At 65.2% G+C, this 25727-nt stretch overlaps 4 protein-coding genes across 4 annotated transcripts; 3 read left to right on the forward strand and 1 right to left on the reverse strand.

Annotated features, from left to right (window-relative positions):
• The first annotated feature begins 476 nt into the window (after positions 1-476).
• On the forward strand, positions 477-9057 carry CHLRE_16g687450v5 (uncharacterized protein). The gene is made up of 16 exons (XM_043071608.1): positions 477-1018; positions 1357-1456; positions 1789-1905; positions 2305-2475; positions 2871-2936; positions 3192-3305; positions 3656-3811; positions 4088-4192; positions 4381-4460; positions 4685-4721; positions 4896-4982; positions 5280-5510; positions 5912-6079; positions 6382-6551; positions 6888-7089; positions 7520-9057. Exons 1-16 carry the CDS (start codon positions 885-887, stop codon positions 7982-7984), a joined length of 2403 nt encoding a protein of 800 aa, XP_042915902.1. The 5' UTR covers positions 477-884; the 3' UTR covers positions 7985-9057.
• A 149-nt stretch (positions 9058-9206) lies between these two features.
• Positions 9207-14970, forward strand: CHLRE_16g687400v5 (uncharacterized protein). Its single transcript, XM_043071604.1, has 5 exons — positions 9207-9912; positions 10160-10513; positions 10625-10874; positions 11234-11426; positions 11574-14970. Exons 1-5 carry the CDS (start codon positions 9907-9909, stop codon positions 13849-13851), a joined length of 3081 nt encoding a protein of 1026 aa, XP_042915903.1. The 5' UTR covers positions 9207-9906; the 3' UTR covers positions 13852-14970.
• Positions 14971-15457: 487 nt separating this feature from the next.
• CHLRE_16g687350v5 (uncharacterized protein) lies at positions 15458-22575 on the reverse strand. The gene is made up of 14 exons (XM_043071603.1): positions 22271-22575; positions 21443-21560; positions 21000-21132; positions 20448-20535; positions 20047-20193; positions 19647-19793; positions 19337-19442; positions 18948-19072; positions 18637-18699; positions 18246-18347; positions 17820-17939; positions 17317-17469; positions 16955-17107; positions 15458-16715 (listed from the first exon to the last, which is right to left on the reverse strand). Exons 1-14 carry the CDS (start codon positions 22436-22438, stop codon positions 16440-16442), a joined length of 1899 nt encoding a protein of 632 aa, XP_042915904.1. The 5' UTR covers positions 22439-22575; the 3' UTR covers positions 15458-16439.
• A 111-nt stretch (positions 22576-22686) lies between these two features.
• On the forward strand, positions 22687-25725 carry CHLRE_16g687300v5 (uncharacterized protein). Its single transcript, XM_001692050.2, has 8 exons — positions 22687-22824; positions 22983-23022; positions 23153-23190; positions 23374-23512; positions 24126-24187; positions 24452-24506; positions 24818-24942; positions 25257-25725. The coding sequence occupies exons 1-8, from the start codon at positions 22798-22800 to the stop codon at positions 25386-25388; spliced, it is 618 nt and encodes a 205-aa protein (XP_001692102.2). The 5' UTR covers positions 22687-22797; the 3' UTR covers positions 25389-25725.
• Positions 25726-25727: the final 2 nt, after the last annotated feature.

The following is a 25727-nucleotide window of genomic DNA, read 5'->3' on the forward strand; positions in this document are numbered from 1 at the left end:
TTTGTCTATGCTAGCTGAGTACGGTACTTGACTGGCCAGGCGCCTGGCTTCCGCACCATATTGTTTCGCTAAAATTCTCAAGCTCTGTAGCTGTCTTCTAGCCTAACAGAAGCCCAGCGAGCTGCGGTATCAGCTAGCGGGTCGCGGCGCACGCAGGCGCAGCCGCGCTGGCACGGCTGCACGGGGCGGTTGGGGCGTTGGCCTGCGTTGGCATACCTGGGTGATGGCGCTGGGGGCTGGCCTGTGGCGAATGTCGGCCGCCTGACGGAAGGGCGTACAGCGCGATTCCATTGTAGGGCGGCGTGAGGGGGAGGGTGGGGGGGCTGGGCGAGTCACTTCGGCTTCATTGACCCGACACTCTTAATAGCCCATGCGCCATGCGTGACGATCACGTCTGTCATACCGGCGCATTCGGGCCCCGTGTCCAGCTAAAATATATTATCTGATACTTGCTTTCATTCTGTACTCGTCCTGACGCCCGTGTGAGCCCCTAGACAAACCTAATATCGTGCTTTAACCCTGCCAACTCTTTGACGACTGACCATGCCCTGAACACCTGGGTTTGTGTTGAGTAATATAATAGCTAGCTAGCTTGTGCTTTCTGTCACCGTCGCCGGGCTTGCCGGGGCATGGCAAGCGGTTCTCTTCAGCGATGTGGCTTGCCATCTGTGGCGGGGGCGACACCACGATCATGTAGACCACCGATATGCGTTGCCGCAGCCGGCCGAGGACTTCCCAGGCTTGCTCGCCGTGCGCTGCGCCCGGACCAGCGCTCAGCCGCGCTGACCAGTTCTGGCGTCTTGAGCGGGAGAAAAGGATGGCAGAACAGCGGCGTGTGCCACTCGCCACGCAGGCGGACGATAGCGCAGTCGAGCGAGGCGAGCATGCTCGTGCCGCTGGGGCTCGACTTTCTCACGTTCCTTTCCGCGACAGTGCTGGTGATCCCGCTATTCAAGTCTCTAAAGCTATCACCTGTATTGGGCTTCCTCTTCAGCGGCGTGGTGTTGAAGCAGCTTGGGTAAGCCGGTCGCGCGCTTTTGAGCATCGTGTCAGCGCTCGGCGCCAGCCACAGAATGCAACTCCCAGCCCCGCTAAATGCCACACAAGCATGTAAAATATCCGATGGCAGGGACCGCAGCGGGCGCAGGTGTAGTTCGCACGTGAACCGGGGCGGCGCGTGGGCGGTTGTGTGGTCTCCCCGACGCCCCGTCCGACCCCTTGCAACACCCTCACAACGCGTGCTGCGGTCCGCGACCACACGCCTGACATGCAGCCCCTTTGGCACCCTGCCTCCCCTCGCGCTGATTTCGTTCCGGCTGGCTCTGCCCGCCGTGGCCGGCCCGCCCGTTCCCACAGGCTGTTTCAGGACCTAAAGGACACGGAGCGCCTAGCAGAGTTGGGTGTGCTGTTCCTGCTGTTTGAGATGGGGCTTGAGCTGTCTCTGGACCGTCTCAAGGTGAGATGGGCGAATGGAAGGAGAGGGGGCGGGTGGGGTTGGGGTGGATGGCGTCACATGTTTGTAGGTCCAAAAGGATGCGGGCCAGGGGCTGGGTGTGAAGGACGAATCCGTTTGGAGTCAATGCGGCAGGCGGCGCCGTTGCAGGCCGGCGCGGGAAGGCATGGTGAGGCAATCAGACGCAGTATCGGTACAGGGACTATGGTAGGATTGTATTCGCACCTGCGCTGCACGAGTACGCTGCTGTCGCATCCGCGCAACGCCACACGTGAGCTCTGTGGCCCGCATTCAACCACACCCATCCCGTCACCCCCCCCCCCCCGCACACACAGGCTCTCGCCAAGTACGCGTTCGGCATCGGCAGCCTGCAGGTGCTGCTGTGCACGGGCATCTTCACGGCCTTCGCGCTGCCGGCGGGGCACAGCATCGGGACCATCTTCCTGGAGCAGGTGGGGGCTGGCGCTTGGGCGGCGGCATAATGGCGGGGTGGGGGAGGTATCCAGGGAGCTACCCAGCTAGCCAGCTGGCTGACATGCCGGCTAGCCCAGGTTTATTGCAGCATCAGGGCCGTACAGGGCGGAGGCTTGACAGGAAGCGAGGGGACGTGATGCAGCCGCGCGGCAAGTGCTCAGCACACAGCAAGCGCGGCTGCGGGCGCCAGCACCGCACTTCACGCGCGCATCCCGCTCCGCGAACCCTATCCTGTCCCGCCCCGCTTTTCCCCAAACACCATCACCTTCAACTCGCCACCCATGCCTGGCCTCACACCCACCCAACCACCCAACCAACCACCCAACCAACCAACGGCCCAACCAACCAACTCGTCCCCACGCCCCCACCAACACCAGGTTGCGCACGCGCCTCACCGGCTGGTGTCCATCCGCTCTGTGGACGAGGCGGTGGTGATTGGCGCCGCGCTGTCCATGAGCAGCAGCGCCTTCGTGCTGCAGCTGCTGCGCGAGCGCGGCGAGGTCACGTCCAAGTTCGGCAACGCCACACTGGGTGTGCTGCTGTTCCAGGTGGGCGGTGGCGCTGTGGTGGTGGGGTGGTGGGGTTAACTTCGAACCGATCCCGTAGGGGATGGTGGGGGTGGTGGGGGTGGTGGTGGGGGGTCCAGGTGGGGGTTGTGGATTCCAGATCAAACTGCACCGAACCCAATGCAACAGAGCGAGGAGGGGGTGTTGGGATGGGGTTGGGGGTGGTGCGTTGGTGGCGGTGCGCGTGTAGCGGTGGCGGTGTGTGCTTGGGTGGAGATGGTTACGGGGCGGCCCTGTGCTAAAGCCCGTACCCATGGATGCAGCCAACCGGTGATGGAGTGCTATGGTGGTCAAGTAAGACGCATGCAGTCCCACATCCCCCCACACCCCTGCACCTCCCCACACAACCCCCTGCACCTCCACCTGCGCCTCCACAGGACATTGCGGTGGTTCCCTTCCTGGTGCTGCTGCCGCTCATCACCACACACGGCACCGACCTGGAGGTGAGCAGCGGCGGTAACAGGGGCACCGCGGCAGCGGGAACACACGCGGCCGGGACGGCCGGGACGGCCAGGGAGACGCCATTCACACCCACCCGGCCTTTGCATCTGGCCTGCACCGGGCCCTCGGAGCCCACCACCCTCTCTGGCCCGCGCGCTCTTCCTGCCCCTCCTGCCTTCACTTCTTAAATAAGTATGAATGTAGTAACCCCTCCTGTCATCATCCCGAGCCCTTGCCCTCCTCCTCCTGCCGCGCAGGGCGCCTCCCCCGTGAGCCTGCTCAGCCAGCTGGGCCCCACGGCGCTGCAGACGGTGGCGGGGCTGGGCGCACTGCTGCTGGCGGACCGGCTCATCATGAAGCGCATCTTCGAGGTGCGCGGCAGCAGCGGCAGCAGGGACTGGGGCAGTGAGGGGAGGGGGCGGCGGGAGCAGCAGGGGGAGGGGCAGCAGCAGGGGCAGGGGAGGAGGTGGGGGCTGAATGTGGGCTACTGGGATGTGTGTGCGTTTTGGGAAAAAGATATCACATCGCATGGACAGAACGACATGAATGCGGGTGAGGAGTATTGGGGATAAATGCCAGAATTGGGTCAGCCTGGAATTGTCGGCAGGGTCTGCTCCTGATCAGCTCCCGCTCCCCTTTGGTTCCCTCTTGGATGGCTTACCCATTCCCCCACGGCCTCCCTTGCCTCCTCCTCTCCCCTCCTCTCCCTCTCCCGCCCCAGATGGTGGCCCAGTCGCGCAACAGCGAGACCTTCATCGCGCTGTGCCTGCTGACGGTGGCGGGCACGTCGCTCATCACGCAGCGCCTGGGGCTGTCAGACACCATGGGCGCCTTTCTGGCGGGCGTGCTGCTCAGCGAGACAAGCTACCGCACACAGGTGGGGCCGGGCGGCGGCATGGAAGGAGGCTTGCTGCATTGGAAGCGTTATCTGGGGAGTTGGGAATCGGGGAAAGGGGGTGGGTAGGCATTCATGCGAACGGTGTGTATTCAAGATGGAAGTGCCGGGGGGCCGGGGTGGAGGGGGAGGCACGTGGATCGGAAGGATGTGAGGTCGGAGACCGGCTGGGACTACTTACGCCTCACCACCACCGCCACCACCACCACCCGCCACGCCTGACCTCGTGCCCCCGCCACCCCTCCCCCTCCGCTCCAGGTGGAGGCCGACATCCGGCCCTTCAAGGGTCTGCTGCTGGGGCTGTTCTTCGTCACCACCGGCTCCTCCATCAACCTGCAGTTCCTGCAGCTGCACTGGCAGGAGGTGGGGCCGGCGCGGCGGTTTGCGTGCGTGTTTGCGTGCATGTGTAAGCACTTGTATGTGTTTTTTTGTGGGCCGAGAGGCGTGCGGCGGATGAGGCGAGCATCAGCCGGGTGTCGAAAACTCAGGAAGGGTTCACTGTAACTGCCGCGCTCTCCTTAACCTTCAACCTCGCACTCTTCGGACTGCAGGCGGGCTGGATCCTGGCGGGCCTGGTGACCATCAAGACGGTGGTGGTGGCGGCGGTGGGGCAGCTGTTCGGACTGACCAGGTGCGTGGGCGTGGGGTGTGGGATGTGGGGTGTGGGTTGGTGGCGGGGGTGGCGGAGGAGGAGCACATGGAGATGTGGAAGGGAGTGGAATGGCGGCGACAGCGGGGTCACGGCACGGTCAGGCCATCAGGCTCGCTCAGCAACCGCGGGACACGGCATGTGCTGGGAGTAGCCTCTTGCCAAACCTACTGACTGCGTTTGCATATTCGTAATGTTGCATGCAGGAGCGAGAGCATTCGGACTGGCTTCATGCTATCGCAGGTAAGCACCGCGGTCGTTTACTTTCTGCGGGCTCGCAGTTACACACAACACCGCCTAACCGCTCGCTGTTACTGGGGTGGCTGAATTAGCCTATACATACAAGGTGCCGCATTCTTGTCTGAGCACCTAGCCAGTGCGGCTGCTCATGGGCACACCTCGGCCCCGTCTCCACAGGGCGGCGAGTTTGCGTTCGTGTTGTTGTCGCTGGCCAACCAGCTGCGCATCCTGCCCACCAACCTCAACCAGCTGCTCATCATCGTGGTGCGTGGGGGTGGCGGTGGGGCAGGAGTGGGGCAGGAGCGGGGCAGGAGCGGGGCAGGAGCGGGGCAGCAGTGGGGCGGTGGTGGGGCAGGAGTGGGGCAGCAGTGGGGTAGGAGTGGGCTGGTTCGGGCAAGGGGCAGGGCGGGTGGCCTTGCGGTGGGCGGGCAAAGGCTAGGGCGCAACACGTGCCACTCCGTGCAACACACCCTGTCCGCCCAGCAGACAGCACCAAACATCAGAACCCCACGTGACACTGAGCTGCTGCTGCTGCCGCTGCTCTGTTCCCGCGGGCCGCAGGTGGTCCTGTCCATGGCGCTGACGCCCTTCCTGGCAGAGTCGGGCAAGGTGGTGGCCAACAAGCTGGACGAGCTGTGGCCGCCGGCGCCGCGCGGCAGCCCCAGCGGTGGCAGCGGCGTGCCGGCACTGGCGGGCGTGGGGCCTAGCGTGGCGTTGCTGGGAGCGGGCGGCGGTGATGGGGCGGCGGCGGGCGGCAGGAGCAGCTCGGACGACGACGCGTTGCACCACCAGGTGTGTGTCTGTGCGAGAGAGAGAGAGAGAGAGAGAGTGTGTGTTTTGTTTGTGTGGGCTTGGGTGTCACGTGTTGTTGGGTTGGGTGGGAGTGGGGTGGGGCTTGGCGAGGTGGGTGGGGTTTGGGGTTTCGGCGCGAACTCGGCGCCTTCCCATCAATGTGCAGCGAAGCGGCCCAGCCACTCGCAGCGGCTCTCCTTGGGCTTGGGATCAAGTACCCCGTCCACTTCCCTCCTCGTCCCTCCCACCCAACCCGCCACGCACACACACACACACACACACACACACACACACACACACACACACACACACACACACACACACACACACAGCACACGCACGCAACTCTGGGCGGGCCTCGTTTTGTTGTTTTCAATACACACGCCACGTGTCACCCGCAGGTGCCGGACCCGGTGGTCATCTGCGGCTTCTCGCCCGCCGGCCAGATGGTGGCCAACATGCTGGAGAGCCCGCTGGCCACGCCGGGCGGCGGCGGCGAGCCGCCCGCCTACCTGGCGTTCGACCTGGACCCGGAGCGAGTGGCGGCGGGGCGCAAGGCGGGCTTCAAGGTGGGCGCGAGGGCGCGAGGGTGCGGGTGTGCCGGTGCGGGTATGTGGGTGCGGGTGCAGGGGGTGGGAGTGGGTGGGAGTGGGTGGGTGGGTGTGCTGGAGGGTGGGGGTGGGGGTATGGGGGTGGGGGTATGGGGGTAGGGGGCATGGCACGAGAGAAGGCGGGGGACGTGGTGCTGCTGTTTGGCGCGTGAGCGTGTCGCGATTTCATGATAGCGACATGATCCCTGCCCCTCCATTCCGCCCACGCCTATCCCTGCGAACCTCCCGCACCCCCGCTGCGCCCGCCCGCGCGTGTGCAGGTGGTGTGGGGCGACGCCACGCGCGGCGCCGTGCTGCGTGCCGCGGGCGTGGATGCGCCGCGCGCCGTGGCTGTGTGCTACGCCGACAAGGAGTCGGCGCTGCAGGCGGTGTACACCTGCCGGGCAGAGTTCCCAGCCGTGCCCATCTACGCCTGCGCCGCGGACCTCAGGTGCGGCTGCGAGCGGGGAGGGTGGGGAGGATGGGGAGGATGGGGCGGCGCGGGGGAGGGAGGGAGGGGGTCGAGGGCGGCTGCCCAGCAGGGGGCGAGGAGGCGGGGCGAGAGGCGGGGCGCTTGCGCGGGGCGAGGAGGCGTGGGGAGGAGCGGCGAGGAGGGGCTAGGAGGGTTTGGCGCGTTGGAGGCGGATGGATGGGGCCGTGCCGGGCCGCTAGGGCCAGCAGCTCACCTCACCTCCCACCCCGCACCCGGCCTCACCCCACCACCCCTGGACCCAACCCCCAGCCACCCCTGGAACTCCCCACCCCACCCTCCCGCCACCCCTCCCAGGCACGCCGCGGAGCTGGAGGAGGCTGGCGCCAGCCGTGTGATCATCCGCTCCGTGGAGGCGGGCCTGGCGCTGGGCGGCGCGCTGCTGGGAGAGATGGGCGCCAGCGAGGCCGACTTGGCCTACCTCAAGCGCGGCATCGAGGAGACCATCGAGGCGCGCACGCAGGCGCTCAGCGACTGGATGCACAACAACAGCGAGCAGGTGCGGGGGCGGGGAGAGGGGGGCGGGGGAGAGGGGGGCGGGGGGGGAGAGGGGGCGGGGTGAGGGGGGCGGGGGAGAGGGGGGCGGGGGGGAGAGGGGGGCGGGGGAGAGGGGCGAGGGGGAGAGGGGCGAGGGGGAGACGGGGGCAAGGGATGGGATGGGGGCGTGGGGATGGGATGGGCGGGATGATGGGTGCGTGCTTAGTGGTAGTCTGTTGTGGTGTACGTGCGAGCGTCCAGGCAGCTGGAGGTCCACCGTCAGTGTGGAAAGGATAATCAGTGGATGCACGCCAGCGGGGCATGCCGTGCTCGTCCGACCTCTGACTCGTCGCCGCCTTTAATGAACTGCGTCCGCCCGCTTCCCTCCCCACCGTCTACCACTTCCTAAACTAATCATGAATGTGACACCCCCCCACCACCACCACCACCAGGTGCCGGCCTTCAGCTCTCTGGACATGATTGTGCTCACGGGCGAGGCCGAGGACATTGCGCGCGGGGCCGCCGCAGCAGCAGCAGTCGCAGCCGCGGAGCGCGACGCCCAGGTCGCCGCCGCGCTGTCCGCGGAGGCGGCGCAGCCGTCGCCGCGGCAGCCGGTGCACGGCGCCAACGGCGCCGTGGGCGCGGTGAACGCGATGAATGGAGGCGTGAATGGCGGCGCCAACGGAGGCAGCAGCAGCGGCGCGCTGGCCGGCGTGGCGATGCCGCGCCGCACCCTGGAGGTGGAGGTGGAGGTGGCGGGCTTCGTGGGTGCGGGGCAGAACGGCGGCGGCGTGACGGCGTCCGCCGCGACGGCCACGCCGCCCACCTCGTCGTCCGACGTGGAGGGCCCGGCGCCGGGCGAGGCCGGGCCGGTGGCCGTGGTGGACGCGGATTCGCAGGCACGCGTGCGCGCGTGAGCGGCTGTGGAGATGGCACAGGTGGCGATTGGGAGCTGCGCTGCGCTGGGCAGGACGTGGGGTTGGGCAGGACGCGGGCAGGGAGCGGGAGAGGGAGCGAGTGCGGCTTTTGACGGCGTTGCTAGCGCGCGTCTTTGGCGCCTTGGCATCAGCCGTGTGTGGTGCGGATGGAAGCGCCATGCGGGGCAGGTGCTGCTGGGTCGACGTCGGGCTGCCGAAGGCAGGCCAGAGAGAGGGAAGGGAGCGGCAGGTGGCGTACGGTGCGGCAGGGATTCGTGGCGGGGGGAGGCCGGCCTGGACTGGAGGGCGGGCGGGCCGGCGGGGGCCTGGGGGCCTCCGCGCAGGGTTCATGCCTGCACGTGGTTTGGTTGGGTGAGTCGTCCGCCAGCGCGCTGGACGCTGCATTCGAAACATCGGAATGAGTTACATCACATGGCGTGGTACGGTGCGACGCATCATCTTCCCACTTTTCCCCTTGAGAGGGAGATCCAAAACCGTTCTTGTCGCATGTGTGATTCAAGCTTGGAAACCTGTCCTATGCTATGTCCGGGAGATGAGGTAGTTTCGAAACCTTCAGTAGTGGGCGCAGCCCACTTTTCCCTTGAGCGGGAACGACCTTTCGTTTCGCTGTGAGGGGACGCGAGGCGGACGCGCAGAGCCGGACTGGTCGCATGCTAGCATGACGGCGCATGGGAGGCATGCCGTATGGGCGTACTGCACTGCAAGGTTGGCGCCACTGGACCAGTGAGGCAACCGTGTGTGTACTGTGTGGACGACGGGAGTGTTTATTCGCCATGCAGTTTTGGGACACCTGGGCTTTTGCGCGATTGTGTTCGTGTTTTGCTCTGTGCCGTTAGCTCCTGCGCAAGTATACTTGTTGCAGTGCGGCTATATCTTTGGATCGGTTCGTGTTTCTGGTGGATGTTGGTTTGCGTGTGGGAAAGTACGCCTGGCCGCGTCGTTGAAGAACGGGTTTTGCGCAGCCTGAGCACAGTGCTTCCTTGAAGCCTTCGGCTGCACGGTGTGTTGGTAGTGTTCGCCTAAGCCGGGCCACAGTGTAAAGAAGCACCATGCAACAAACGTGCACTTCCTTCCGTCGGTACAGTAACAGCGCGCGAACGACGCACCAATGCCTTGTCCCTTCTTGCTACGCATTTATGTGGGCACGGGTGGGAGCCACACACATCGGGACTACGCTTTCCTGCCCCTTGCCATGTTCCATCACAAACGTGCACTTCCTTCGTGCTGTGACACGCGAGAGGCTCGTCGCTGGACCGGTGTCAACAGTCCATGGACACGCGAGGTCGCTGACAACAAGCATCGTTGGGCATTCTAGGTGATCGCTGGCTGACTGTTGCGGCAGTCTGTCTGGCGCCTGACGAGTCAGCAAGTTCCTTCAAGAGGATGTGGCCAGCGGATGCCAGCGGGCTGTGCGGGGTGTACTTGACGACCACAAGTGAGACGAGCTGCAGAATGGTCCCAAAAACAAAGCAAACGGAAGTCTGCTGCAATAGACATCCACAAAGCGGCCAGGAGGCCTTTAAAGTTGTTGTTGTTAACCTCCAGATTTCGCGGAGGCCGTTTGGCAGTGACGAAGCTTATGCGTCTTGTACAATGCCGGCGCCGTGAAACACTCGAGCTGACGAGACCAGCACCACTAGCAGTTGAGCGTCAGGCATGTCCTTGACATGATGCGGACAGATTACCAAAACCCTGCCAAGGAACTCAGCACTAGCTTTTGCAAATTAACTCGCTGCGCACAACTTGCCGATATACTCACTGTTCGCCTTCTCTAAATCAGGGAAGGCGAAAATCCGAGGCCCAAATTGCCCGAACTCCTCGACTCTCAGGAGCGTTAAGCGACTAGGATCTTTGTACGCAAGTACTCGCACTACAAAGCAACGGCACCTTGGGTAACGTCGATGCAGGCAAGTGCGTCTGCTGCACGGTGGCACGTTTTCGCGGGCCCAGCACGCCTCGCGCTGAGTGAGGGCGCGCTCAGCTGCGCGCGGCTTGCGCAGAGGCACTCGGTTGCTTCCTTTCATCAGCAGGGCTTGATATCTGGGGTTCCCGTCGGGCAGCGACTTTACCAGAAATGTTTCGAAGAAACCCAGCTTTCCACAGCCCCGGTTGCACCCGAACGCACTGACATATGAATTTTTTGTCATATCACAGGCCTACGAGCTGATCGGCCGCGCTGGCGCGGGCGCCAACTCCACCGTGTACCGCGCCAAGTTTCCAGACACGGGTGTGACGGTGGCGATCAAGAAGCTCGATGGGCACCACACCCCCGTGGCCCAGGTAGTGCAGGAGGCTGCGGTCATGCGCGCGTGCGCGCACAAGCACACGGTGGAGCTGTTAGCGGCCTACCAGGCGGAGGGAACAGGCTCTGTCTATCTGATTATGGAGCACGTCGAGCACAACCTGTCACGCGAGCTGCTGCTGAATCCACGAGGTCTGCCGCTACCGCGCGCTAAGCTGATAATCTACCAGCTAGCTCAGGCACTGGAACTGATGCATGCCAAGCAGGTGAGCATCATTGCAAGGGAGGCATACCAGGGGGCGCACCGTGGGGGCGCAGAGAACATGGACCCTTGAATCTACAAGATCCAACCCGCAGCACACTTTGGCCATGCGCAGTGGACGCACGCCGACATCAAGCCAGCCAACATCCTGCTCACGGGCGGCGCGCTCAGCAACGTGAAGCTGTGTGACTTTGGGTCCGCCACCTCGCCTTTGCTGACCACCGTCACGGCCTCTGACGACCTCAACGGCGCTGCCTGCACGCCACCGCCGCCGGCAACCACGGCCGCTGCGAGCCGCTGGTACTGCGCGCCGGAGTCTCTGCTGGGTGGAAACGCGACGCCTGCCAGTGACATCTGGGCAGTTGGTGAGTGTGTGGACATGTAGGTAGGCGACTAGGCGTAGAGCAAAGACAGACACAGTTTCATGGGCTGAACCTGGACTTGGCGGGGCGAAGGCTACGGCAGCACACAAACGCATGAGACGCGCGCGCCCCGACAGCCATTTGGGTTGGGCCCGGATGGGCCCAGCGTCATTCTCCATCTGGGTCAGGCCCAGCCTTTGTCAGTTTGCGAGTTCACGGACTCCCGACGTGCAGTAGTCAAACCCCTCCTCCGGACACGAAGCCGTCGGAGCACTCCGCCTAACTCGCGAACATCTTTGGCCGACCCACATCGCCGTCGCCTGCCTGACCCACATCGCACCCCACCGCACCGCACCGCGCAGGCTGCCTGCTTGCCGAGCTGCTGACTGGCAAGCCGGTCATGCCGGGGAGCGAGGAGGAGCTGGACCAGGTGTGCTGGGTCATCGCCACCATCGGGCACCTGGCGCCGAGCCAAGAGGCGCTGCTGCAGCTGCTGCCGCCCGAGCAGCGTGCGCGGGTGGAGGCGGCACGTGCGCGGGGGCCGCTCCTGGACAAGTGAGTAGCGAGGCAGCGACCAGCGACCACGACCTCCGTTGCTGATAGTAATATCTGCAATTTCAACCCCTATTTTGTCATGTACAGCGTTAGCTGCAAGAGTGCTAACCAACAAGCCTTTGCCGCGCCTGTTTTTCTGCCGTCTAGGATGCCCAAGGTGGCCAGCTGCCCGGCTCTTGGTGCGGTGCTGCGGGCCTGCCTCAACCCCGACCCGGCTGCACGGCCCACCGCGGCCCAGCTGCAGGCGCACCCCTTCTTTGACGACCTGCGCGCCGCCCTGGCCGCAGCCGCCAATGCCGCTGCGGCGTCCAAGCCTGCCAGCTGCGACGGCAGCGGCAGCGACGGCGACGGCAGCAGCGCGCGGCGGCGCAGCTCGGCAGACGGCTGCACCGCCACTGCAATGGACATCGACACGCCGCCTTCCGCCGCAGCCGCCTCTGGCGCTAGCGGCAGCGCGTCCACTTCACCGGACGAGGCCGCCGCAGCGGCGGCAGCCGGCCGGACGCTTGCGTCCGCTGACGGTGCGCCGACAGCGGTGGCACCTCCACGGGCGCCGCGCCGTGTTGGCGGCGTGCAGGCGGCGGTGCAGCCAGCACCTAGGCCGCGCGTCTCCGCACTCACCGCCACCATCCGCGGCCGCGGGCCTTTCGAAGGCGACGGGTCTTACATTGACCTGATGCCGGCGGTCCTCCGCCTGGCGGCGCGCTGGGAGATGGCGGTGGCGGACGAAGGAAAAGGCCCGATCGCGCTGGCGGCGTGCCACTCTGCCGCGCTGCCCGCTCCACTGACGACGGCCTGCAGTGGCGAGCTGCCGCTGGCGCCGCAGGCGATCGGCACCAGCTTCGGCGGCTGCAGCGCCGCCGGCACAAGCGTGGGCGGCGCCAGCGCGGCTGGCGCGTGGGCAGGCTTTGGCAGCGTGGGCGCTAGCGGCGGCGGCGGCGGCTGCACCAGCGCCGGCGTTATCGCTGCTGCGGCGGCGGCGGTCGGGTCCATGCCAGGAGCGTCCGGCTGCATGACCCCCATCGCCGCCGCTGCGGGTGGCTGCGGCGCCGCACCACCTGGGGGAACAGGGGTGGCGGGCACGTCTGCTGGCGGCGCGGCGTCCACTGCGCCGTCGCCGATGCAGTGCACGCCCGCGGCGATGCCGGCGTCTGCCGCCTCGCCCCCGCCACTGGCCTCAATCGCCGCGGCTGCGGCAACTACGCTCGCTCCCTCGACCACCGACCCCACGCTCGGCATCCCCATCGCGGCCGCCGTGCCGGTGTCTGCCGACGCGGCGGGCGAGGCGACGGGCGCGAAGGCATCCATCCCCATCTCCTCCTCTGTCGGGCACGTGCCCTACCTGGCACGCGTCTCCCGCCTGGCAGCCTCCAGCAGCGGCGCGGCGGCTGCAGGCTCTGGCACCCGCGCCGGTAGCGGGGCCTACGACTCTCCACTGTCGAAGGGTGCTGGCGGCGGCGCCGCCGCAGCTGCCGCGGCAGGCAGCCTGCCGTCATTCGGCCTAAGCCCTGCCCAACTGCGCAGCCGCGCGATTGTGAACCGCGCGCGCCGCCACGCGGCCGGTTCCGGCCACCAGCACCAGAACAGCAACACCAGCGGCAACCATTTCCACCACCAGCACCAGCTGCACGGCGAGTTCGCGGCGGCGGCCAGGGCCGGCTCCCCGCGCGCAGGACGGAGCGGCGGCGGCGCCGGCCTGGGCGCCAGCGCGACCTTGCTGCAGCAGGAGCTGCATGGCGCGCAGCAGCCACACCACCACTTCCGCGGCCACGCTGGCGCGCCGCCGGCCGCAAGGCCGCATGGCGCTGCCGGTGGCGCCGCAGCCACGGGGCTGGGCGCGCGACACGCGGGCCACGCCACTCGTCGCTCCTTCGCGGATCTGTCCGAGCTCGCCTCCGTGTCTGAGATGGCGCCGCTGGCCTGCGGTAACGACGCTAAGCAGGACACCAAGCGCCTGCGACGCATCGCTGCCAACGGCGGAGGCGACGAGGCGGGCGGCGGCGGCGGCGGTGGCGGAAGCCTGGGTGCCGGCAGCCTGCTCAGCGGTGAGCTTGGGCTGCTGAGCTCACTGCCGGAGCACGCGCAGTTTCTAGGAAGCGCGGACACCACAACGTTGGGCGCCGGTGTGGGCAGCGGGTCCGCGCCGCGACGGCGCATGCGGCGCAGCAGCAGCGGCACAGGCATGGCGGCGCAGCAGTTTGCGTTTGGCGCCGCGGGCGTGGTCGTGGCCGGCGGCGCCGGCACTGCGGCGGTGCAGCAGCCGTGGCGGCCGGAGGCGACGGGTCGCAGCCAGCCCATCGCCATGAAGCCACGTGTGGGTGGCGGCGGCGGCGGCGGATTCCATGTGCTCATGGACAGCCCCAGTACTGAACTCAACAACAACAGCGGTGCCTCTGAGGCGTATCTCCAGGAGGACGTGGCTTAGAAAGGCTCGTGAGAACCGCAAGCAAGCAAACAAGCGAATGTACAGCAGGATTCGGGATGGAGACGGGCGTGTGCTCTCTGGCACGTGTCCGGCACGGTACTTATCATTGGTCTGTCCTTTGCACATGTCAGCAGGAGCTCAGGGGTCAGCGCTGCGAGGAGGTTTCGTAGGTTGCAGGCAAGCAGACAGGAAGACAGGAAGGGCAGAGACGTGATGCGCCAAGCGCGCCGGGGGGCAAGCGGTGGACGACATTTAGTGCCACCTGGAATGAGTGTGTGGTCGTGGAAAGGTGTTGGGCCTGGCTGCACGTGAGGAGCTTTGCACGCATTGCATCTGCTCACGGGGCACAAGATCCGTTCTTGGCTTTGTGTATACAAGTGGATAGGCAGTTGGGCAGTGTGTATCGTTAGATTTATGCCGCGTTTGGACCACACCTAGATTTATGTGTTGATGGTGTGTCGAGGCTTTTCAGCAGGCTCGACTGAATAAAATGTTTGGCGAGTCTGCTCTTTTTTGCTTATCCATTTCTTTTTGTTGATGAAATGCGTATCCCGGGAGTGCACCTGTCACTCTGTCCGTGTGGGGCATTCTGTGTGAGCTGTCATCCTGGCATCCAGGCAGGTCTTATCCCTTCTGGTTGGAGTGGTGTTGCCAGGTGCAAAACAGCAAACGGTGACCCACAGAATTCCTGAAGACGTGTGATCCGAGGCTTTGCTGTCAACGCACGACAGCCAATCAGATTGGCAACAATCAGTAAGCATACATGAATGCAAGGTCATCGGGGGTATGCACGCTGTATGGTCTAGATGGGCGGCTGGAGGAGGAGGAGTGGCGCCACAAGGTGGCCGGTGCGTGTGAGATCCTTGGTCCGCACCGTATTGTACGGTACACTGACACATGAGCAAGCTATGACTTGTGACGCTTGACTCCTGCATGTGTGCATTGGTGGAGCATATATGGGCAACACTGTTCTCGATGGCTAGAGTTCTGCGGCCAGTCAGAAGCGGGTGTGCCCCGGAACTCCACTGCGCCAGCAGTGCAGCACAGTAGCTACTGTAGGTCTGCTGCCATGACGATCAGCCCTCGGCTGTGTAATTAAATGTGTAAGGTAAGGACTTCACCATGGCATCCATCCCGGAGCAAGGGCGTGTACAGCGGGATGACTGGGGGCTCGGATCCCCGGGGTATTGGCAAGGGCTGCGTGGCTGACAAGTGACAGGCCGAAACACGGCATCAAGCTGGGGGCAGGGCTCGGTTCAGCGCCCAAGCCGGAACGTGGGGCCCCAGGGATTGTGGGAGCTGGGGGTGAGAGCACGGGGTGAGAGCGCGCGCAGGGAGGCATATGCAGCGTCGAGATCTTACTAAGCGCGTTTGCTCAGACACGGGTTGCCTACCGTGGCGCATGGGCGCGATCGGACAGGGTAAGCAGCAAGGTGGCTTGCTGACAGGCTGGTACGGTAGTTACGCTGGCGCGCATTCCTCACACTCCGTGGGGCATGGGAGCCTTTGCGGAGCCATGCCCCGTAGGATGGGGGGCAGGCCGTTCAGCTGCACATGCAGGCTTGCAGGGAATTGAGGGAGCCTCTGTGCACGTGTGCATGTGTTTAAGGGACTAGGTCGATTACAGGGCTGTCTGGTCAAGGCCTGGTGAATCTGGCCTGGTCAACTCCTTCTGATCCACGTGCCCAGACGCCATGCGGTTGACACCCTACTCTACTCATCCATACCCCACCAGCTCCACTCCCTCCTGTTGCCGCACCACACCAAACGGCACGCATCGTACCGCACTCGACGACCAAACGGCACGCACCGTCGACCAAACGGCACGCATTGTACCTCACACTTTTGTTTACCAAACACTAACGCACGTGCAAGTTCACAGCGAACCCACAGGGCTTTGGCAACGCTTGCGATCACCCATGTGAACAGCCAAACGCAATGGAAGCATACGGTATGCACATTGCCAAGAAAGCACCGAGGCAGAGCATTCTAGATGCACGACACACGGAGAGGGTTTTGATTAGGCAAGGCGGCTACTGGCCAAGCCTGCCCTGGGTGGGCTTGGTATTTGTCCTCGACAGTCGACACCACACAAGTCACGTCTACTTGCGCGGGGGCGCAATGTTCACCCCCAACAACAGAAGACAAGAAGTGGACTAACTCACCACTCCCACACACGTACCACACAAGAAGATTTGTCGCGTCCTAATGGCGACGCTATAAATTTCACAAGAGAAGCGAGGGTCTACCTAGAGGCAAAGCCCTCGTTCCGCACGCATCCGGTGAACGAATTGTCTGGCGCTAAACGCCCCGCTCCCAAGTTCATACAACTACCTACTGAAAGCAAGTCCGCACTCCAAGAGCCCCACAGTCCGCACAGAAAGCACACGCTCACCAGACGCCCCACAAGCCCACGCGCCGGCTCACACCCGCCACCAGCGCGGCGCGCGCCACCCGCCTCCCACGCACCCCTCCTTTCGCCTCCCGCCCCGAACGCCCACACCTTCCACACCACACATTTCCTCCTCCTCCCCCCACCTTCCTCCTCCTCTTTACCCTCCTCCTCCTCCTCCTTCTCCTCCAGCCCTCTACACCTTACGCCAGTCGAAGGCGATGGGCGCCTGCAGCAGGTGGTCGGGCACGCCGAAGCCGTCGCACAGCGCCACGGCGGCGCAGCGGGGGCCGCCCGCCGTCAACTGGCCGTACAGGTCGGCGGCGGCGGCGCGCAGCGCCGCCACGTCGGCGCGGTTGGCGGCGCCGGCGGCCAGATAGAAGGCGGCGGCGCGCTGCAGCCGGCTGACGGCGTACAGGCGCGCCAGGGCCGCCAGGGGGGGCTGCAGCGCCGGCGGCGCGCGCTCCACCTCCTGTGGCAGCGCGGAAGGAGGAGTGGGAAGGAGGGGGTGAGTGAGCGGGCGATCTTGATGCTTCTTCTGAAACTGATAGGCCAGGGTACCCCAGAACCACCCGCCACGCCACGCCGACCACCTGCGCCTCAACCACATCCTAGCTACGGCACTAGCCCACAACCCTGTACGGCCTTTAGAGCCAATGCGGCGCTCCCGCCCCCCCCTCCGGCCCCCATCCTCCGCCCAGCCCCCCGCACCTTGAGGAAGTTGCTGTAGCAGAACTTCTCCATGCTGGCCCAGCCGATCTGCACCACCAAGTCCAGGTTGCGGTCAAACGCCGCGGCGCTGGCCGCCGCCTTGGCCGCCGCGCCGTCCGCGCGCGAGGCCGCCGCCGCCATGTCCTCAGCCACCTGTTTGCAGGCGGGTGTGTATGGCGCGTGTCAAGAGAGGTTGTCGTGTTGTTTATGGCGCCTCTGCCCGGCCCTGGCTACCGGTAACTGCATGCCACACCACCACAGGCCATGAAGATAGTGAGGCTAATGGCGCTCCACTAGTACACGACCTACTAGACCCACATCACATCTGCCCGACCCCACAGCCCCCGCAGCCCTACCCCCACCTGCGACACCAGGGCCGCCTCCCGGTATGCCAGCAGCCCGGCCAGGGTGCGGGCGCAGGCGGTGCCGCCGGGCGCAGCCAGAGCGCCGGCCGCCGGCGTGGCGGGGGCGGTGCCGCGGGCGGCGGCGCGCTCCTCCAGCAGCGCGCGGGCCACCTGCACACGTAGCGGTCAAAAGTGTGTGCGGTAGGTAAATCCATCCGGACTTGAGGGCGCGTGGGTTAAAACCCGTTGAGCAACGACTGCCTGACTGCCATCCATACCCCATTATCTCCGCCGCCGCTCTCCCCGTCCCAATTCGTCTGGGCGCGCGCACATCACCTCCAGGTTCCATCTGCCATCGACGGCTGGCCCCCCCCCCGCGGCTGCTTCTCCAGGACGCCTCGGCCCCCTTCCATGAGTCTTATCGCTTGCATCTGTCGCGTCTGCCTGTGATCTACTCGTTTGCCTTGGTTTGCTTTATTCTGGGCTGGTATTCACAGCCCCCCCTCCCCTCCTCGCCTCACCTGCTGCATCATGACTGTGTTGTCGCCCTCAAAGGTCACGTCCACGTTCATGTCCGTCATCAGCGGCCCGATCTTGTTGGCGGCCAGGAAGCCCATGCCGCCGCAGCACTCGCGGCAGTCCTGGGGGTGCAGGAGGGGGGCCAGGGCGGAGGCGCCGTTGGTGGGGGCGCAGGAGGGGTGCCATGTTGCGGTGGAACGCTGTTCGTTGGAGTGGGTCCGCGTGTCAGGCCGCCTAGCCCGACCCAAAAGCCCCCGCGACGAGCACACTCCATAGCTCCCGAAACAACACCCAGCCACACGCCCAACCATTCCACAAGCCCCCGCTTCGCCTTACAATCACACACGGTCCCACGCCGCGCCCCCCTTTCTCCATGCACGGCTACCCTCCCCCCCAAACCACCAGGCCTACGCCTCCCCCGCCCCCACCTGCATGGCCTCCACGCGGCCCCAGGTGGCCGCCGCCTTGAGGCCGCTGGATAGCACGTGGATGGTCTTGGCGTCAGAGGCCTTCTTGGCAGCCACCAGCGACTGCGGGGGTGGCGGGAGCGGGGGTTACATTCATGATGAGCTAAGGCAGCGGAGGCGGAGGAGCAGAAGCAAGGAGGGGGAGGGGGGATGGGTGGGTGGGAAGCAGGAGGCAGACAGGGGCGGGAAGGTGAGATTGCAGCGACTAAGGTAGACCCTGCGCGTGCATGTCCCTGGCGGGGGGCCCTAGCTGTCACTCCCTCAATCGCCGCACAACCCACACATGCGTGCCTCCCCAACCGCCAGCTACAGGCGCCACCCCTCAGCAGTGCGATCCCCTCAGCACGCGCACCTTGAGGTGCCCCAGGGCGAAGTGGTAGGCGTAGGTCTGGGCCAGCGGCGGCAGCAGGCGGGCCTGGAGGAGCAGAGGACGAGAGGGCAAGGAGAATGCAGGGTCAGGAACGAAGCCGAGGTGGGGCGAAGCGGGTCGAAGTGGGTGCGACGCCGCGCGCCAACACCCGGAGCAACACAGAAAGCGGGCGCCGTTATCGGGCTCTAAGACTTGGCCTCTCGGGCGCCTTCAGAACTGGAAGCAACTCCCCAGCATCCCCACCCCCAGCCCACCACCCCTAGCCCTCCACCCCCAGCCCTCCACGCCCCCACCTGCTGTGTGACGTACTCCATAATGTACCGGTCGCCGAACTGGGTGCGCGCGCAGCTGTAGCGCACCGCAATGGTCAGGGCCAGCTTGGCGCCGTCGATGCCGCCCGAGGCAATCAGCACGCGGCCTGTGTGGCGGCGGTGGCGTGCGGTGGCGTTAGGGGCCGTGAGGAGACGTGAAGGGCCGAGGGGTGGAGGGGTGGCGGTGCGTGGTCGGCGAGGACACGGGCGGCATGCAGCGCGGGAAGGTAACCCCCCCTCCCTTCACTTCCCAGTCCCATCACTCCTCACATTCTCCCCGGTCCACATGAAGCCTCCCCCGACTCTGTCCTTGGGACCGATTTCGTTGGGCTCGGGCACAATACCCCACCCCACTCCCCCAAAGTCCTCACCGGTGGTCAAGCCGCCCACCACGGTGCCGAAGCGGGCCGACACGCTGGGGATGGAGCTGCTGTACACGCCGTCAGCCGACACGCTGGCGAACGCGTCCAGCATGTCCTGAGGACCCGAGGGGAGGGCCGGGGGGGAAGAGGAGGGGAGGCGGGGGAGATGAGGGGAGGCACTGGGTTCGTGCGCGTGTCTACACGCTTTCCGGCGAAGAGCTTCCACTTGTCCTTTCCCCCCAGCGTGGCCCCCCATCCCCTGCATCCCAACCCCATCCCACCCACCCCACCCCCATCCACCCCGCCACCTCCCGCTCACCTCCCTCGGCACGCGCACGTTGTCGAACCAGATGCGGCCGTTGTCCACCCCGTTGAGGCCCATCTTGGGGCCCTGGTCCTGGATGCGCACGCCCGGCATGAGGCGGCCGCCGTCGTCGCGCAGGCGCACCACAAACACGTGCGGGCCCTGGGGGCGGGGGAGGGAGAAGAGGGGCAGGTGTGGAGGGCAGAGGTCAGGCGGTGGGGAGGGCCAGGGGAGGGGGCCAGGGGAGCGGGAAGGGGAGGGGCAGGGTAGGGGGGCCGAGTGGGCGGCCAACCAAAAGCGGTGTGCGTGCCTACGCACAACCCCGCCGCCCCAATCCACACTGGAAGTGTGCGCGCTGGAAACCCCATCCCCATCACTCCCACCCGCCCCCATCCCCCATCCCCACCCCACCCACCTGCCACTGGCCGTTGACGGTCAGCTGCGCAAACACGGTGCATATCTTGCCGTGCTGGCCGCTGCCGCCGATCCAGTACTTGCTGGCCTCGTCGTTGGGCGTGTTGATCACAAATTCCTTGCTCGCAGCGTCGTACACCGCGGTCGTCTGCGTGGCATGTGCGCGTGTGGGCGCGTGTGTGCATGCGTGGGGGGAGGCGCGCGTCAGGTGTGCAGTGATGTGGGTTGGGTGGGGTCCACTACTTACCCCAGAGCTTACCCCAGTACCTACTCCAGTACCTCCAGTACCGAACTCCCCATTACCAAGCACTGCAACTTGTGAGTTACCGGTCTTCCATGGACGGCCATCTCCCCCCTCTCATCTCCCCCCTCTCCCCAGTAGCCCAGAAGGCCCCAGCCCACCTCGATGCCCATGACGTTGCTGCCGTGCCCCAGCTCCGTCATGCCGAAGCAGCCCGGCAGGCTCAGGTCGTCCACACCCGGCAGGTACCTGCAGGGGTGTAGGTGTGTGTGTGTGTGTGTTAAAAACGAAACGAAAGTTGTGTGTGTGTGTGTGTGTGTGTGTGTGTGTGTGGTTGTTGTTGTTGTTGTGTGTGTATGTGTGTGTGGTGGTGGGTTGTAGATACCAGCCCATACCAAACCGAGCCCAATGCAAAAGAGCGAGGGGGGTTGGGCGCGGCACGAGAGGGTTGGGCGGAATGGAAGACGCCAGGACATGCGGGATTTCGGGGTGGAGTGTACCAACGCACGCGATGAGTTCGCCTGGCATTCCCTACCTCTACCTCCTTGTTACCTTCCACACTCCCGCCCTTGTAATTAACCAACCCACATTACGCCCCCGGCCGTCCCTCCACCCCGCCTCTACCCCATGCAGCTCCATCCCTGCCCCCGCTCCATCCCTGCCCCCGCTCCATCCCTGCCGCCAGCACCCCCCCCTGCCGGCGTCGCTCTCACTTGTTGTGGTGGTAGGCTGTGCCCAGCTTGGCAATGGTGCCGCCGCACAGCGTGAAGTGCACCCCCGCCTTGATGGCCAGGCTGTAGTCGGCGTACATGAGGCACTCCAGGGCAGCGATGAAGCGCCGCGGGTCTGTGGGGTGGGTGGGAGAGGGAGCGGGTGGGTGGGCGGGCGGTGGGAGAGGGAGGAGCGGGCGCGGCAGTGGGGGTAGTGTGTTTGAGCCACTGTGTGCTTGTGTGCTTTTGTGCGCGGGGTGATTTGCGATGGGTGAACGTGAAGAGGGTGGGGGGGGAGGGGTAGGGGAGGACTCGGGGGCGCGGCGGCAATGCAGCTTGTGGTGTGCTGCAACTCCGTGCCTGCCTCCTCGCTCGGTGCATGTGTCCTATTGCCCCCCATCCCCACCCACCCCGCCCCACCCCGCCCCGCCCCACCCCTGCCTCACCGCTGTTGTAGTCGCGCACGCTGAAGAAGCGCTGCCCCACAAACTTCTTGAGGCGCTGCAGGGTCTGCTCGCGGAACTCCATCATGCCCTGGTACAGGTTGGGCTTGTACAGGTCGTCCTGGGGGGGGGGGGGAGAGGAGGGGGAGGAGGGGGAGGGAGGTGGGGAGATGGGGGAGGGCGGGTTGACGGGAAAAAGGGCCGGGACGAGTGGGGAAGGGGCAGGGACGAGTGGGGAAGGGAAGAGGGGGTAGGGGGGGTGCAGCTGACACGTGCAGGTGAGGGCCCAGGTACAGGTGTGGTACGTTGGCACGTTGCGCCACGCCAGCAGATGGGGGCGGCCCTGGTGTCCGACTCTACAAATTGTCAGAGATGTTATGCAGTGTTTTGCGACTTGTACTGATTCGAGGGAGAGGGCCATGGCATGAGCGGGCCTGGCGCTTCATGCCGTGCGGGGCATGCAGCGGTTGTGGACGTCGGGCAGGTTGAGGTGTCAGCAAGGGCTAGCCGGGGCAGAGGCCGGCAGCGGCCGCGGAGACGCACGGATCCAGCAGCGAGCGCCAGAAGGCAGCTATGAGAAAGCTGCACAGGGCGCGCTCGCTGCTGAGGAGGCAGGCTAACGGGCGGAAGTGTGGAGGTGAGGGGAGGGCTGCCGCGCGGAATCCACGTCAGCGCAACTGCTGCCGGAAATTGGCACGTTCCCGCCCGCATTCTGCTGCTTCATGGCATAATTGGATGCCTTCTCTACGTGCAGTACGCAGCCGCGGCTAGCCGTTCGCCAGCAAGCCAGCCCCGGAGGAGGCAGTCCAAACGCCGTGGGCACATTCGCACCTTCAGGAACTCAAAGATGGCGTCGCGGAGTTGACGGTTATCATGCGTCATAAATTCACGCATCTGCTTGGAGTCCACGCTCAGGCTCAACGCGCTCGCGGAGCCCGCGCAGAGCTGGCGAGCGAGCACCGCCACGCGCTCCGCAGCCACGTCCGTGTTAGACGACATCTTTACAGTGCAACCAGAAGTCCTCTGAAGACCGTCGCAACTCCACGTGCCGTCAACGTGCAGCGAGAGAGAAACACAAAGAAAGTGACGCAGCAGCTAACAGCTTCAACGAGTCTAAATGCAGAGTGAAACAATTGTGCTGGTATTGTAGGTAAATGTTATATGGTAGCTGGGAGGCGTCCAGCTGAGGACATTCGGCACCCGCAATGAGCTCGGCCTTGTCAGCACCTCAGGCTCCCTGCATGGAACCGGCCAGAAAGTGCTTCATGTGCCGCTGTATATTGTTGGGCCGACCGGTGTCTCCACATCCCGCAAGTGCTTGACGACCTTTGTTTGCTTGCCGACCTTCAACTATCGAAATGGCTCTCCGCGCACCTTCTTCGCGGGTCAGTGATGCTTTTGTGCACGTAAATATACTCACATGATCAGGATTCGGTGCTCAGGTGCTTGTTGGCGGGGTTTTCACGCACTCGTTTCGGCCTCACGCGACGAGTGGTCTCGACGTCGTCGCTGACCCGCTCGCACTCGCCTTGCAATCGTGCAGGTAGCGTGCAGCACCTCCTCGGCTGCCAAGGGGTCATGCGGTGAGTGCAGCGCTCGGTGCTGCTCTCGTTTCAGTTAAACTTGCATGCCCATGGGAACAATCACAAGCCACCTATCTAGCACTACCAGTATCGCGGGGCTCATGTATGCGCTGCCTACCGTGTGGCACAGGTCGCTCGCGGCTGGTCGTGGCCTGCCAGGTGACCAAGGTGCGAACGGCGGGGGGGAAGGAAGCGGCCGAGTGGGGAAAGGACCGAGTGCAGCGTGCACAGAAACGACACGCATTCCGCTTTCTTCACCACCTCCCGCCTCCACCTCGGGCCCTCAATCACCACTTCCTCACCACCTCCTTACTGACTCCTCCGCCACCTCCTCCTCCTGCTCGCTCACAGGAGCAGCGGGCGCCGCTGCCGCAGCAGCTGGCGGCCGGCCTGCTGGCGGTCACCTCGGCGGCAGCGCTGGCACTGACTGTGGCGCCCATGGACGCGGCCGCCGTGTCGGGTGGTGGCGGCCCGTCGGAGGGGCTGGCGGGTGCGTAGCGACCTGGCATGGGTGCCGTGCGGGGGCGCAGCAGGCGCGGGGCGGTGCATGCTGCGTACTGGGAAGAGTGCTGGGCTTGCCGGCGCGGGCAGGGAGGAGGGGGCAAGGGTCTCAGCGGTTCGTGGGGCGGCATGGGGCAGGTGGGCGCGGTCGAGGAGAAAGGGACACGCCCGCCGCTGGGTAGTTGCGGCGGGCAGGAGTCGCCGGCACTGGTGGCGCGGTGTAGGTGGTGGGGAGGGGGCCGTCCGGCGGAGCCGTCGAGCGGGGGGAGCGTGGCACGCCATGGCGGGTAGCGCCACGCACCCAGCAGCAGCAGCAAAGCAGCAGCAGTTGCAGTAGCAGTCGCTGGGTACCATGGCAGCTGCGGATGTTGTGCCTGGGCGGCCGAGGACGCCGGCAGCCGCCGCTGATGGCGTGTTGATTGCCGGGTGATGCTGGCCGTGGGTGTGGGCGTGGCTGTGGTCAGGTTGTAGATACCAGCCCACATTATACCGAACCCAATGCACAAAGAGCGAGGAGGAGCGAGGGGGCTGTTCTGGCCTGTCTACAAGTAATTGTGCACACACTGACGCGCTCCGTCGTAACCCCTCCACACACGCCACAGGCAAGAACCTGACGGGTCAGGACCTGCGCAAGCTCAAGCTGACCAAGGCCAACCTGCGCCAGGTGAGTGCATGGCGAATTGGCGATGGTGGGATGGGCTGGTGGGTGGGTGGGTGAGGGCGGTGGGGTCGGTTGTGCCCGTGTGTGCCTGGGAGGGGGGATAGTCGTTCCAGGGTTCGGTTGGTAGTGAGCTACGGTGCCAAGAGTGGGGGGCTGGGGTAATCTCCGTGCAGCTGTGAGTGGCCGAGGGCAAGACCAGGAGGTGTTTGGGTGTTAGGGGCAGGTGTGTTTGGCCCCTGCTTACTCCTGCTCCCGCCTTTCAAACAGACTAACCTGACCGGTGCCAACCTGGAGGGCGTGTCGCTGTTCGGCAGCCTCAGTGGTGAGGAGGGCGGCTGGCGGGCAGGGGGGGCTGGCGGGTAGGGGGCGCCGGGCAGGGCGGCGCGGCGGTGCGCACGGCGGGCACGGCGGCCGCGTAGCGCCACGGATGACACACACACATGGGGCACTCCGCGCATAACTTTGGTGTTCCACTGTTCCAGCACGCGGCCACCATCCCCATCACACCGACATCCGCACGAGCAGCATCGCAACCGCCGTTCCCTCCACCAGCCAGCCTGTTGTCACCCATGCCACTCTCACGTGTCGGTCACCCCTGTGCGCCCACCTCCTCACCCCCTCACCGCCGCTTAGAGGGCGCGGTGTTCAAGGGCGCCAACCTGCGCAACGCCGACCTGGAGTCGGGCAACTACGAGGACGCGGACTTCAGCGACGCCATCCTGGAGGGCGCCTTTGTCAATAACGCCCAGTTCGTGAGGGTGAGGCGGGCTCGGGTGTGAGGGGGCTGGGGTTGAGATGGGTGGGGTGGGTGGGGGGTTTGCCGCGAGGGCCGAGAGCTGCGGCGTGGAGCCAACACCGACCTGCCCCCCCTTTTCTGTTCCTGCAAGAGTGCCTACCTAATACTAGTCAACTAGTCATGAATGGAAGTCTTCCGCCCACCTCTGCACCACCGCCCCCCACACTTCTTAGATAATCATGAATGTAACCCCCCAACACACACACACACACACACACACACACACACACACACACACACACACACACACACACACACACACACACACACACCCAGGTGAACATCAAGGGCAGCGACTGGACGGACGTGGTGCTGCGCAAGGACATCCAGAAGGCCCTGTGCGCCATCGCGGACGGCGTCAACCCCACCACCGGGGTGTCCACACGCGAGTCGCTGATGTGCCCCTAGGAGGCAGGAGGAGGAGGAGGAGGTGGCCGGGGCTGCCAGGCTGGGGTGGGGGTGCTGGCAGGGGCAGGCCCGGGGTGCGGTTGTGAGGCAGCGAGGGACGCTGCAGGTGCTGATGTGGTTGTGGGCAGGTGGTGGGCGGGTGGTGGTGGCCTGGTTGGGTGGGAAGGGACGTGCGGTACGGGTGCGCGTGGAGACAGCTAGGGGATGAGGCGCAATGTGAGGGGGGTGCCAGGTGCTTCTGAATTTTCAACGGCGGAAGCTCGTGTGCAATTTTGCTGGTGGAGCTTTACCGGGCATTGGTGCAAGATTGGTAGACACAATGTAAATTACTCAGATCCT

This window comes from Chlamydomonas reinhardtii, chromosome 16, assembly GCF_000002595.2.
Source record: "Chlamydomonas reinhardtii strain CC-503 cw92 mt+ chromosome 16, whole genome shotgun sequence".
NCBI classification, from domain to species: Eukaryota; Viridiplantae; Chlorophyta; class Chlorophyceae; order Chlamydomonadales; family Chlamydomonadaceae; genus Chlamydomonas; species Chlamydomonas reinhardtii.

Coding starts and splice junctions, on each gene's coding strand:
- CHLRE_16g687450v5 (XM_043071608.1), top strand. CDS start 885: ATGCTCGTGCCGCTGGGGCTCGACTTTCTCACGTTCCTTTCCGCGACA. Junction 4,193..4,380: donor TGCAGCTGCACTGGCAGGAG/GTGGGGCCGGCG, acceptor TTCGGACTGCAG/GCGGGCTGGATCCTGGCGGG. Junction 5,511..5,911: donor ACGACGCGTTGCACCACCAG/GTGTGTGTCTGT, acceptor TGTCACCCGCAG/GTGCCGGACCCGGTGGTCAT.
- CHLRE_16g687400v5 (XM_043071604.1), top strand. Junction 10,514..10,624: donor AACTGATGCATGCCAAGCAG/GTGAGCATCATT, acceptor GGCCATGCGCAG/TGGACGCACGCCGACATCAA. Junction 10,875..11,233: donor CAGTGACATCTGGGCAGTTG/GTGAGTGTGTGG, acceptor CGCACCGCGCAG/GCTGCCTGCTTGCCGAGCTG.
- CHLRE_16g687350v5 (XM_043071603.1), bottom strand. CDS start 22,438: ATGTCGTCTAACACGGACGTGGCTGCGGAGCGCGTGGCGGTGCTCGCT. Junction 21,561..22,270: donor CCATCTTTGAGTTCCTGAAG/GTGCGAATGTGC, acceptor CCCCCCCCCCAG/GACGACCTGTACAAGCCCAA. Junction 20,194..20,447: donor GCAACGTCATGGGCATCGAG/GTGGGCTGGGGC, acceptor CATGCCACGCAG/ACGACCGCGGTGTACGACGC.
- CHLRE_16g687300v5 (XM_001692050.2), top strand. CDS start 22,798: ATGGCTCTCCGCGCACCTTCTTCGCGG. Junction 23,023..23,152: donor GGCTGCCAAGGGGTCATGCG/GTGAGTGCAGCG, acceptor CGTGTGGCACAG/GTCGCTCGCGGCTGGTCGTG. Junction 23,513..24,125: donor CCCGTCGGAGGGGCTGGCGG/GTGCGTAGCGAC, acceptor CACACGCCACAG/GCAAGAACCTGACGGGTCAG.